Source organism: Panonychus citri, unplaced genomic scaffold (genome assembly GCF_014898815.1).
Source record: "Panonychus citri isolate SS breed McGregor unplaced genomic scaffold, ASM1489881v1 Contig00072, whole genome shotgun sequence".
In the NCBI taxonomy this organism is placed as follows: Eukaryota; Metazoa; Arthropoda; class Arachnida; order Trombidiformes; family Tetranychidae; genus Panonychus; species Panonychus citri.
Window position 1 is genome coordinate 311920 of NW_026515477.1, and position 12865 is coordinate 324784.

At 30.3% G+C, this 12865-nt stretch overlaps 2 protein-coding genes and 1 long non-coding RNA gene across 3 annotated transcripts; 1 reads left to right on the forward strand and 2 right to left on the reverse strand.

Annotated features, from left to right (window-relative positions):
* Positions 1 to 596: 596 nt before the first annotated feature.
* On the reverse strand, positions 597 to 2891 carry LOC128386596 (uncharacterized). Its single transcript, XR_008324906.1, has 2 exons — positions 952 to 2891; positions 597 to 868 (listed from the first exon to the last, which is right to left on the reverse strand). It is a non-coding gene; the product is annotated as an uncharacterized LOC128386596 (long non-coding RNA).
* Positions 2886 to 5021, forward strand: LOC128386587 (glutathione S-transferase Mu 1-like). The gene is made up of 2 exons (XM_053345649.1): positions 2886 to 3049; positions 4189 to 5021. The coding sequence occupies exons 1-2, from the start codon at positions 3014 to 3016 to the stop codon at positions 4825 to 4827; spliced, it is 675 nt and encodes a 224-aa protein (XP_053201624.1). The 5' UTR covers positions 2886 to 3013; the 3' UTR covers positions 4828 to 5021.
* A 2675-nt stretch (positions 5022 to 7696) lies between these two features.
* Positions 7697 to 10159, reverse strand: LOC128386594 (uncharacterized). Its single transcript, XM_053345655.1, has one exon. It carries the CDS (start codon positions 8668 to 8670, stop codon positions 8176 to 8178), a length of 495 nt encoding a protein of 164 aa, XP_053201630.1. The 5' UTR covers positions 8671 to 10159; the 3' UTR covers positions 7697 to 8175.
* Between the last annotated feature and the right edge of the window lie 2706 nt (positions 10160 to 12865).

Genomic DNA, 12865 nt, shown 5'->3' on the forward strand with positions numbered 1-12865 from the left:
AATCATGTCGATGAACCGAAGAGGAGTTAATCTTAATGTTAATTGTAACAAAGAAAAACAATTAACTATTAAATGTTAATTGTGATGCAACAGAAATTATTTGTAACAACAATTTACTTGAGTAATTTCAAGTTTGATTATCAACTTTTGATTGTAATTAGATGTTGATTTTTTTTGACCAATCATTTCCGTTCCATTGATTGTAACAATCAACACTGAATCATAATAACAATCATGATTGTAATTATGATTTTCAGTTGTAATAGTGAAACAAAAAACAAATGATTAGTTTTTTGTTTGTTTGTTACAAATTGATTGTAATTGTTACGATACAATTACACCTTGATCCATACAAATCAATCAATTTTAATCTAGTTTATGTTGATGTTATTTGTTCAATTAATCGATTCTTGATTAACCTTGGTCATTGTTTTAGCTGAATTAAATTTGACCGAGAAAGTTAATCAGTTGATTTGATAATCAATTAACTAATTGAAAGTTTTATTCAAGTCAATACAATAATAATATCAACCATTATTTTACCGTTTAAATATTAATAGTAACCCGATTGTTGAAAAAAAGGAGACATAAATCGCTCGAACAATTAACTCAGTAATAATTTATTTTCGATCACAATTAACCAAATCACCCGATTAACCAGATAGCCAGCCGAGTGGACCGGATGGATGAGCGGCCAGTATCATGGGCATCATCACAATCGCACCCGCCATTGTTACAAACATTTGATTAATTGTTCTGACAACTGCTCCGGGAATAGCGATGATTATGTCGCTTAATCCAATCAGACTTGGCTTAATTGTTCCCTGTTCATTAAAATTACCTTTAAGATCACTTACTTGGGATGAAGCTGAAAATAGATTGTGAAGATTTTGAAGAAACAAAATCAATTGACTTGACATAAGATTTGATTAACTTTTAAAATTTACTTACATTGGTCGATTGATTTAGCTGAGCTAATTGTTACCATTAGAGTCAAGGCAATCAAAACAATCAAATTATAATTCATTTTTCTTTTATCAATTAATCAGTTGAAACGCTAGTTTATTATAGTTAACTGTTGGTGAAAAGTAAAGGGTTAAATTGTAAACGTGGTTTTTAAATTCATTTCCTGATTTTAATGATAATTTTGTTGTTTTCTTGATTCTTGATTTTCAAGTTCAGTTGAATAATTGATACTCTTATAATTCATGAAGTTAATTAGAATTCAGAATTTGATTAACTTTCTCTTTCTGACCCAGTTAATTGTTGATAAATAAATGATGAGCTTTTAATCAGCAGTTTAATGGATACAATTTCTTAATCACCAAAGGCGATCAGAGCTCTTCAGGCTTGAGGAAATCTTCTCGAATCTAATTAATCTTGTGCGTTAATTGTTGCTCTCGATATTCGAATCGATTATGTTTATTTATTGACTTTCGAATGACAATTAACTAATTTTCTCCACCCGAAGGTGAAAAATTAGTTGATTTTAGTGAATAACTTTACTTGTCAGCATTTTTTTTTCGTTCTCTCTCTCGAATTGTAATTGATTGTCCATTGTCTTTTCTTTTAATTAATGAATATTTATTAGTTACAATTTGGATTCCATGGTCAATACCCGAAAGTAGAAAATATCAATCAGGATTTTCCAATTCGTTAGTAGAATAAAAATAATACAAAGCAAAAGAAAATGCTGACATAGTAATTGGAAATTTAGAATATGAATATTTTTTGGAATGTTTTTTTTTCTTCTCTTCAGTTATTGTAAATTTTCATTTGTTCGAGGGAAAATTTTTCGATAATTATCACAATCAGCGAATAAATTGTAGTAATAATATTTGATTCGATTAAAGAAGAAAAGTTAAGTATCGTCAAAGTTGTTTGTCCGTTTGTTGTACGATCGTCGATATAAATTGGATTGAGCACAAATCATGATAACCATTCAATTTAACTTGGTGTTTCCGTTGAGGTCAATGTAATTTCAGCATTAGATCCATGTGATGTGGATGAGGTCAAACTGTTCTCAATACTATTGGTCGATTCGGATTCGGTAACAACGCTTTCCACTTTATTCAACATGAGAGAGACAAAATCAATTATCGATTCCTGATGGACATCAAACTCTCTTCTCAAGGGCAATTCACTGTCAAATTGGCTCAACTTTCGTTTACCGGAAGACATGGTGATCAATACAATTGTTTTAAGATACAAAATTCACTCGATAAAATATAGAAAACCAAATCACAGGAAAAGACAATCAAACGAAGTAAAGATTTTGTTGAGGAAAAAAGCAAATATAAAAAAGATTATGTTGACAACCTGTAAACAAAGAGACAAAGGAAAAATGGATGAGAATCAATGAAACATATAAACTGATACGTGAAGAAAAAGTATTCCCAGGTAACAATTGTTGTCTACCTTTAAAGAAGAAAATGATTAAAGTGTATTAACTCTCCCCATTATCTCCCATGTTAATAAAAAAAAAGAATAACAATTTGATGATAGTCACAATTAACGAAGCAAAAGAAAAATCATTTTCCACCAAACCAGAAAATCAAGTAAACAGAAATTCTTTTCTTTACTCACCGTTAGATGGAGCTCAAAGTTGGAAATCGAAACGAAATCAATTAAAATCTAACAATTAGTAGAAGATGAGAAAAAAATCCAAACAATCAACCTTGAAGAATGACAATTAACCTTCCACTGATTTAAAATACTCCAATTTCCAATTACTGTTCTACCAATAGATTTGAACGGAAGGAGTAAAAAAATTTATTCTTTTTTTTGTTTGCATTGGAAAATCAATCAATCCAAATTTCTTTTCTTTTTGAAAAACGCGCCAATTAAAAGTGAAATTCTACTTACCCATAAATGGGGCGGTCGCTCTCTTGTCTTACTTTAATTGTAACTTTTTCATTGTGACTCAAGTCTCTCTCTCTCTCTCTCTTTCTTTGTTTCGTTTTTCTGTTTATCGTTGCTAATTAATTGCAATTACTAATTAACTTTTCTTACCATGGCTCCTGTTATTGGTTATTGGAATATCAGAGGTGTAAGTAACTTTTAATTGTAATTAGTTGGTTTTTCTTTTCTTTCCCTTGATGTGAAATGTGAACCTACTATTATTCTGTTTGTTACATAACCTTTTCCCTTATTCAATACCTTGATTTTTTTTTCTTTTCTAATCTCTTCAAATAATTGTCTTGATTATTTTATTTATTTATTTTCTCTTCAATTAGGTTTGTAATTGCTTGTTCCTAAACAATTAATTGATTGTCGATCCTTATTTATATATTGTATTTCAGTATCGTTACTTTGTTTCTCTTTCAAGTTTTCTTTCCTTAATCCATGTGACAAAGAGATATTTTATTACATTTTCTTTTTTTTCTATCTTCTTTTTTTCTCCATTTTTTTTTAAATATCAATTTCTTTCTAGTTACGTAGTTATTTCTATTTATTCAACTATTAGGGATTCAGTAATAGTGTTACTCTTGTTTTCTTTTAGAATTTAAAGTTATTCAGATTCTCCGATTTCAATAGTCTGAGGGCTTTACTCTTTTAGCGGCTTTCTTTTTCTTTCTTTTTCTTTCTTTTTCATTCTTTTTCACTCTCTTTTTCTTGTTGCCATGGGCTTGAAAAGAAAGTGTTAAAAGATAAGATTAAATTGCAACTATTTTCACACCGTTGCCTTGTTCACAAGTTACATTCTCTCAAATTGTAATCACTTGGTTAATAGATTAAATTGTTAAAAGCTAATCTAAATTCATAAGGTGTTACAATTTCATGCTGTTTAAATTGCTATGATTTGATAGCTGCAATTTTTTTTTATCTAATTTTATCTAAAGTTAATTCTCTCGTGACAATGTTTCCGTTGGACTCAATTAACTTTATGTTGCATTCTAATTTACTCTTATCAATCTGAATTAGCTAATCAATTTCTTCTGATATAAACCGATTATCTTACTGTCTTTACTTAATCACGGTTTGTTTCACTGTGACAATTTTCTTTATTCTTTGTTGCAAGTGTGTAATTAGTTTAATTCTCCATAACTACCCGAATGACCTATGATACATGTATATTAATTTACTCTAATTAGATGATTTCTAATTCGTTAACTTGATCATTTACTTTTTTTCTTTTTTTCTTTTTTCCTTACATTTTCTCTTTACGTCTGGTTTTCTTTCTTTTAGTTGGCCCAACCCATTCGTCTTCTTCTTTCTTACAAAGAGGCTGTTTTCGAAGACAAACGTTATAATTATGGACCCGCTCCTGATTTCAGCAGAGAAGAATGGAATAAAGAAAAGTTCACCCTTGGCTTAGCTTTCCCTAATCTTCCCTATTTCATCGATGGTGATACAAAGTTAACTCAAAGTAAAGCGATCATTAGACATCTTGCTCGCAAGTATGAACTGGATGGTCAAAATGAGGCTGAAAAACAACGAATTGACCAGATCACTTATGAGTTGACTGATATGTTCAGTTCATTTACCTCAATGTGTTACAATCCTGATTTTGATAAACTCAAACCTGATTATATCAAAGGTCTTCCAGAAAAATTGAAATCGTTGGCTCAATTTTTAGGCGAGAATAAGTTCGTTGCAGGAGAGCACATCTCATTTGCTGACTTTATTCTATTCGAATTTCTTGACCAGCACCTTTTCTTACTTCCAAATTGTCTCAATGAGTTTCCAAACTTGAAAGATTTTCATACCTCATTCAAAGCCTTACCAAACATTGATAAATACATGAAAAGTGACCAATATATTAAGTGGCCTCTCAATGGTGATCGAGCAAAATTCGGAAGTCGACACAATCCTCCGGAGGAGTAAAGAAGATTCTTGACGGAAACACTTAACATTCCAATGGAAAAAGAAATAACCAAAATATCTCAAAGTATAAGTGACGTCAATTGAAAACGAATCAACAAAAGAAAGAAAAACATCTTGTTAAAATGTCCATGTTCTCATGAAAGAAAGAAGAAAATTCTTTCGTTACAGAATTTCACATAAAGTTTTCTCAATAATTATTGACTCTCTTTCTCTCTGCGGTCAACAACCAGTAAGCAAAATCATCAATTTCATTATCCACAACTAAAGTTGATGAAAGTTATAGTAATCAACACGTTCAGCAATCACGCATAGTCAGACAAGATATTCAAGTTAATTTACACCGATGGAGAGGAAAAGAAAGAAATTATTATGTATTGTCATCTTAATTACAAGTTAACATTTGCCATTAATTGTATTCTTTTGTACTTTCATTATCCATAACCAGTGATAATGAAAAGAGAAAACAAAAAGTACAAGGTTTTCAGAGAACGTGACGGTTCAATAACGACCAGTAATCACGCGATTATCACAATATTTAATAATCTAATGAATATAGTTGACAATTTACTCTAAACAATTAATATCATAATTCTGATGACAATTAACTTTCCACTAGTTTGGGTCAAGAGATTGACCATAATTACTTATCGATCTAAATAGCAATTCAGTCAATTAACATTCTCAACTAATAACATTTTCTATCTAAACTAATTATTAATACAAGTTGAATTCTCTGATATTTCCAATTGGGAATACCAAAGTTTCAAAGTTCACTCTCATTGAGTAAAATAAACACCAGAACAGAATAATGCTAATAGTATCTCTTGGAACTATTCCAGCGACTTAGAACTTTTCGCAAATGTTCCCTTTGATCGCAATCGATTTTACTTGCTCGAAATTTCGGCCTCAAGTTCGAAGTAATAAAAAGTTTCTTTTGTAAAAATTTCCGATAGTTTTCAAGTGCAATCGTGATTCCATCTAGAATTGAGAATCCAAACCAAAGACCCAAAATACTTCCAGCGTAAATAAGATATTCGGCCAAAGTAAATGCTGGATAAGCGATAGTGGTTTGAACAAATTCTGTTGGAGATTTCATGTAGATAATATAGAAATTGACATCAAAATTCTGAAGAATATTCTTTAAGGTCGACGAGAACGAAATAAGTCTTCGATTAACTAGAGAATAAGTAACACGTTCACATTCAGGTGCTTGAATCTTTTCTCACATTTGGTGTACGTTTCCAGGTCACCGTCAGTAGAATCATAGAAACTACTGTTCGTATTCATCGAATACTTTTCCCATTCGTATAATGCGGTTTTACTCATGTGACTCCGATTCTTGGACTCATCCGATTCTATTATACAATCATGAAGTATTCTTAGTCTATCATAATGATGACAGTTCGTTTCATATGGATATTCAAGTGATCTGAAGATTGACTTTTTATACTTCACTACGTGTGCTGAGATTTTCTCAGTAAATATCAGATAATTATCAAAATTATCGTCAGGTTGAATTTTAGGATCACTGAATCGTAATCCAAAAGGAATAAGAGTGAGAAATCTGATCATCGCTCGATATTGGCTCATTTCGTACTTTTTCTCGCTGAAAATTTGGTTGTTATTTTTACAAACAATTCGAAAAATAACCGCAATGCCGCTGAAATAGATCTTTTTTCTGCATTTGTCAGTGACTTTTGTGTTTTTACGATTTTCAAGCTCCCAAAAAACGTCATATTCTAGGTCATTGAACAAATTGAGTTCTTTCATGACTCCGATTGTAATGGATTCACTAATAGATTCCCAAAGTTGGCTCATTTGTGGAATTAGTTTCATACATTTATTGATAACTGAATCATCTTTTTCGAAAAGATTATTCATTTTATTGAAATAATCATGACGCGTTGACGAATTTAAAATCTTTTCTGAATATCTGAAGCAAAGTTCAGTTAAATTCAGAGCCGAAGAAGCAGGAAAATAGAGATCGATTGCTGGTAACTCAACGGTTGTCAATTCTTCGAATGTCACATCATTCCGAACTTTGAATGCGAAAAATTCTTTCGTTATTATGAACAATTGAATCGAACAACCAATCAAACAGAACAATTTAACGAATAATATTAATCTTCTCATCTTGGCAAAAAAAACACACATAAAAAACTAACTTTTCCTCTTTAATTAGGAGTAACACCAATATCATTGATAAATATTCAAAATTATCAATAATAATATCAAAATTCTCATTTATCGATTACTATGAGATTGAAAAACAAAATCTTAAATAAAATATCAATTAAATTGATAGTTTTGAAATCGATTTGGTAATAATATTGTTTTGAATCTTTGAGTTGAAAAGGAAATAAGCAAATGACTCGTTTAATTATTTAAATTAATCGATCGTAAAATCTCACAACTTTTAAATCAATTGTTTCTCATTTATTCATGAAATCGCCGCGATTCTCACTAAAAAAAACGCAAATTTCATTGATTAACTTTTTCTCTCTCCTTTCTATTCAATATTATGGCCTTATTCTTGAATCGGAACTTCTCATGAACGGAACTTTTCAGATTGCGTTCCAATATTTTTCTGTTTTTTACGATTTTCGGCAGAACTTTTTGTTATTAACCTTACTAATACCCTTGTAGCTTGAGCACAGTCTTTACAAGTACTTAGAAGGTACAAGTTTAATCAACCAATCTCATAATTAATTGACAAGTTAATTTAATTAATTTTCCACTTACTGGTCAATATAATTGCAGAAAAATTTAGTTCAGTTTTATCTTCTTCTTACTGTTGTAACTATCAAATTTGATTGTGGAAGAGAAAAGATTTTCATTAATTAAAGTTAACATGTAATAACAAGACAGAACAGTTTATTATTTAAATCAGGGTCAAAATAATCAGTTTGACTTAATTGTTGTTCACAATTTAATTACGAGTTTAAAGGTTAAATGATTGATACAGACTTGAAGAAGAAATGAAATTACAATTGAATGATTTGATTGACATGATATTTAGTTACGAAGGTTAATTGTTGATAACAGAGTGAATGATGATTAGGATGACACTTAGATGATTAAATTTTCAATTTAAACAGAGAGAGAGAGAGGGAAAGTAAAATTGTCTTTGACTGTTAACTTGCCTCGAGGTATTGTTGATCAATTGATTTTGATGATGTTTGATTTAGACAATCAGCTGATTTCTCCGTAGGCATTGAATTATTCATTGACTTTGGTGAATTTGGCAGTTTAACTGTTTGTTTAGAATCAACAATCAACGGTTGATTAATGGAGCTTCTTATTAAATTTAAATTGTTATCAACATTATCGCTTCTAACTCCATCACAATTAGTTTCCACTCGTTGTTGTTGTTGTTGTTGTTGCTCTTGGTGGTGAAGATAATGATGAAGATGAAGATGATGATTTACCATTGAGGATAACTTTGATTACACAAAACAAACCACCTAAACCAATAAACACTAGACCAATAATCTGAGAAGGTAATTTAATTGTTACAATACCAATTAGAAGAAAAATTAATCCGATTGCCAGGCAACCGAAACCCGAGTAGATTAAAAAAGTTAAACCATTTTTATCTTCACTTGAGATGTTTACACAATCAGATGAATTATGATTACGATCAATTGATTTATTTCCTTGTTGATTTGATGAATTATGATGATGATGATGAAGATGATGAGGATGATAATAAGATGTTGGCAAATGATGCAACTGATGACCGGCGATATAACTACCTCTTGCGAAAGGATCGCCGATCAGTTTTCCTTGGCGATTCTTTTCCCGCTCTCGGCGAACAGCAACCGCTGGCATAGCCGAAATCATCTTCGATAAACAAACAGTTAACTCTCAACGTTATTGATTGAAATTAATTTTCTTCTTCCCTCTAAACAATTAACCAACCATTCAACTTGTAATGATTAGAAGCCAGTTTAAAATTGATGATTTAAGACCTAGTAACTAATAATAATTAAATTTGATTCTCTGGTTTTCCTTTTTCTCCTCTTTGATTTCAACGTTAAATTTTCTGGATATTTTTGGGTAACTATTATAATAATTAACTGAACATATTATGTAAACATCACAATTTAACATCAACAACACATGAATCTATCAGATGCTGATTCCATTGTTGATTAACTAATTAAGATGTTGATAGTGTTTAAAGTAAAACTGTTGTTGTTGTTGATCACTTTACTGTTTTCAGATTCAAATCAACGTGTTGCTTTTTCAATTGTTCAAATGGTAATTTACTTGTTACACCAAAACAATAGTAACTTGGTGAGTATTACAGAGGAATTACAATTAACCCGGTTTGCTGATTTCTCATTGAATTAACTGTTTTTTTGTCACAATTTCTTTTCCAGTGATTGATGTTGGTCACAAGTAACAACAATGATGTTCAACGTTGGCGTTGATTGTGGTGGATTAACTTCACTTTCAATGTAATCCTGAAACTGGAATAAATATATTTATATATATAAAGAAACAAAAGGAATTAAAGTGCTCGAAAAAAATAGGAAACACTGAAAAGAAGAAGACAAAAAGAAAATTAGAAGAAAATGATAAAAGGAAAAGGAAAAGAGGCGGAAAAAGAATATGATGAAAATGGAAAAACAAAGCTTAAGAAAGAAGATGAGGATAAATCCAAGAGAAGAATATGAGTATATAAGATAAAGAAGTCAAGCTTGGTGATGATGAGAATATAAGTAAGTGAGCAAAATGGAATAAGAATGGTAAGGAGAAGAAAAAAGTTCTTTTGGGATGTTTATATTGTAAAAAGAACGAAAGAAAAAAAGAGGAAACAGAAATGATGGAAGATGAGGTTGGTGGTGGAAAAGGTTTTCTCTTCTTGAAGCAACAGCCACATTAAAATCTTCAATGAGTCTAACCGAGTTTCACAGAGTTCCAAAGTATCATCTATCGACTGAGTTCAGCTCATGCTTCATGTTTTCATCATCATCTTGTTCATCTTACATTAACTCTATTCAACTGTTTTTCCAACGATCAATTCTCATCTTCTCTTTCTCTCATCTTGTTTCTCTTTCATTCGGCAACTTCTATTCTCTCTCGAACTCTCTTCACAAGTCCTTCCCTTTCACTTTAATCATCATTATCATCGAGCATTAATTTACCTTTGATAATTCAGTTCATTTCAAGTCACTGAACAATTGGTCCAGTTAGAATATAATCAAACCTTAGAATGAAAGAGATTTCTGTCCAACTCCCATTCCCTGAAACTCCTTTTCCTTTTTAATTTCTCCTTCCTATTCTCACTCACCTTCACTCTCTTCTCACTTTGTCCACTTCAATCAACAGCAATGGTCATTCTGTTAATTAATACAAAGAGAATGAGAGAGAAAATTTTTTCTTCTCTTTTCAATCCTCAATTTATTTCTATTATTTACCTTTCCAACTCTCTCAATCTCATCACCACAATCTCCAAATTCACCTTAAATTCTGATAGTTTTTTACATTTCATGTCATAACCATTCGCTCAACGAACACTAAACTTATCTGTTTATGAAATTCTACAATGAATAATAGTCGAGGATCTTATCTCTTTTCTGTTTATTCAACGATCTCCTCATCATCATCATCATCATCATCATCATCTCTCTCTCTCTCTCTCTCATGGAATCGCCTTTTTATCGTCTATTTAGATCTCATTTTTTTCTTTCATTCTTTTTTTCTCCTACCTTCCTCTGGAACAATATTAATGATAATAACCAACTATGATAATGATAATGGTAATATTAATAATAGTAATATAATCATATTATCATTATCGTCATGATTAACATTATTATCATCATTACAATTCTCTTTTTAACTTGAATTTCAATTCAATCCTCCCAACCATTGATTCTCATCTTCACAACAATATATCATCTTTCACTGAAAAAAAAACATATCTGATTGTTCAACTACCCATACAGTTTAACCATCTAATCCTTTAATCAAATTGTATCATCAGGATTGATCATTTACCCTTTTTCTCATTATCATAACTCTTGTAATATAACCTTTCAACCTCAACGATAACCATAAGCATTTGTGTCTCTCTCAACCCTTGAAGCGCATATTAGGCCTTAATTGTTGGGTAATTTATATTTACTTTCTGATTTTTGCTCTTCTTTTTTCAACAATTATCACGATGAGGATGAGGAAGAAAAAGCCATTAGATATTAACTTTTCTCTTCTTCTTTTTTTATCTTTCCTTCTCAACTGAATCATTTTTTCCTGTTCAACTTTATCCTTCTCATGATAACTCAGAATTTTTCTTTTCTCATCTTTCACTATCATATATATAAATAAAATAGTTTCCATGATAAAATCACATGTATTTAATACACTTCAAAATGGGATAATGTTAAATGAAAGAAAACAAAAAAAAATATTACATGAAAATCAATCTGAACGAAAATATTTCCATCAGATGAAAATTGGAAAATGGAAACAATCATGAAAATCCATCAAAGCGATACTGTTAATTCAGTGATATTTTAGCTTTCATACACTTTCACTTAACATTATCAAATTGTTTCAATATGATTATCATTTAATCAGCCCAATCAATCATTAATATCAAAACAATATATCACTTTAGCTGATGAGTTTACAAGATAAAAACAATCAACATCTTTTGTTGGTGAAAAAACTAACCAGTAACTCCATTGATTAGCGACTCGATTACCATTGAACAATTAGTTAAATTAAGACTTGAACACCAAAGAATCCGAATAGTCCAAAGATACAAAAAGGAAAACCAATGCCAAAGGATGCTACTAGATTTCGAGACAATTATTAAAATAGTTGAGAAAATGAACAAATAATATCCTAAATATTAGCTCAGGTGATTAGAGTATTTCTAATGATAAAATGATCAAAATTGAAGATTCTAAAGGTTTAATTGATTGATGATCTTCTACTCTTGCACTTGGTGATTGAATTTGGATTTGCTTTCACATGAATTTTGCCATGAAACTGATGACTACTGAGAAAGTAATCAATTTCCGTAGTGACTCCTGTCAGTTTGATTACCTGTTAACTGTAAAAATTACATAAAACAATATCCATTAAGTTAACCCTTTATTGTTATCATTAACGATCAAGTTGACAACAATGTTGACATGAAATTGCAAATTAATATAAAAGCAATAATAATAATCTGAATGTTGTCAATGACGTAAAATTTACAGATGATGAAAATGATAATAAGATGATTCTGGTGATAAAGAAGATGAAAAGTACAAAAGGATGAGGAAGACAAAGATTCAAAGGTCTGATATTAAGTATAGTCAATATTATGATCTGAATGATGTTTATGATGATGATAATGATGATCTCTATAAACTCAATGAAAAGGTTGATTATGATGAAATAAATGGCAAGTTGAATGCGATTCACCAATAAAAGGACTTGTCATCATCTTCTTACAATGATAATGATTAAACATGGCGATGGAGATGATGAATGTTGATATACAACATGGACACTCGTTTTCATCCTCATCCTCATCATCATCAGAATATTTTCCTTTCTTTCTTAGAGTCTTTTCCTTTTTAATTTCATCGTCATCATCATCATGAAAACATCATCATGAGTGGTTAGCCTGAAAACCCAATTGAAGTTGTGTTTACTTTCATTTCCTACTATGGATTCAATGAATTCATTCAATGGTATTATCATGTTTTCAACAATCAACTATGTTAAAATTACCACAGTCAAAGCCACACCTTATAATTTATTATTATTTACTCATAATTTAATAATATTTGCTTCAAGTTGATTGTTCATCATCATGATTAAAGTTTATCATGATACCAGACAAAACTAACTCCCAGTTATTATTAATATACTTTTTTTTTGTCTTCTAATACTTATCCTTGTTGATTATGCTCGCAATTTAATTTGATTATGTTAATTCATCTATTTTCGTGTCTCTTTTTAATCATTTAATTATCTCACAAATCAGTCATCATCATCATAATCATTATTATTAATGATAATCATTTGA

What these genes read in the sequence shown, in the direction of transcription:
- LOC128386587 (XM_053345649.1), top strand. Translation starts at nt 3,014, where the DNA reads ATGGCTCCTGTTATTGGTTATTGGAATATCAGAGGT. An exon ending in GTTATTGGAATATCAGAGGT is followed by an intron (nt 3,050 to 4,188) that starts GTAAGTAACTTT and finishes TCTTTCTTTTAG; the next exon opens with TTGGCCCAACCCATTCGTCT.
- LOC128386594 (XM_053345655.1), bottom strand. Translation starts at nt 8,670, where the DNA reads ATGATTTCGGCTATGCCAGCGGTTGCTGTTCGCCGAGAGCGGGAAAAG.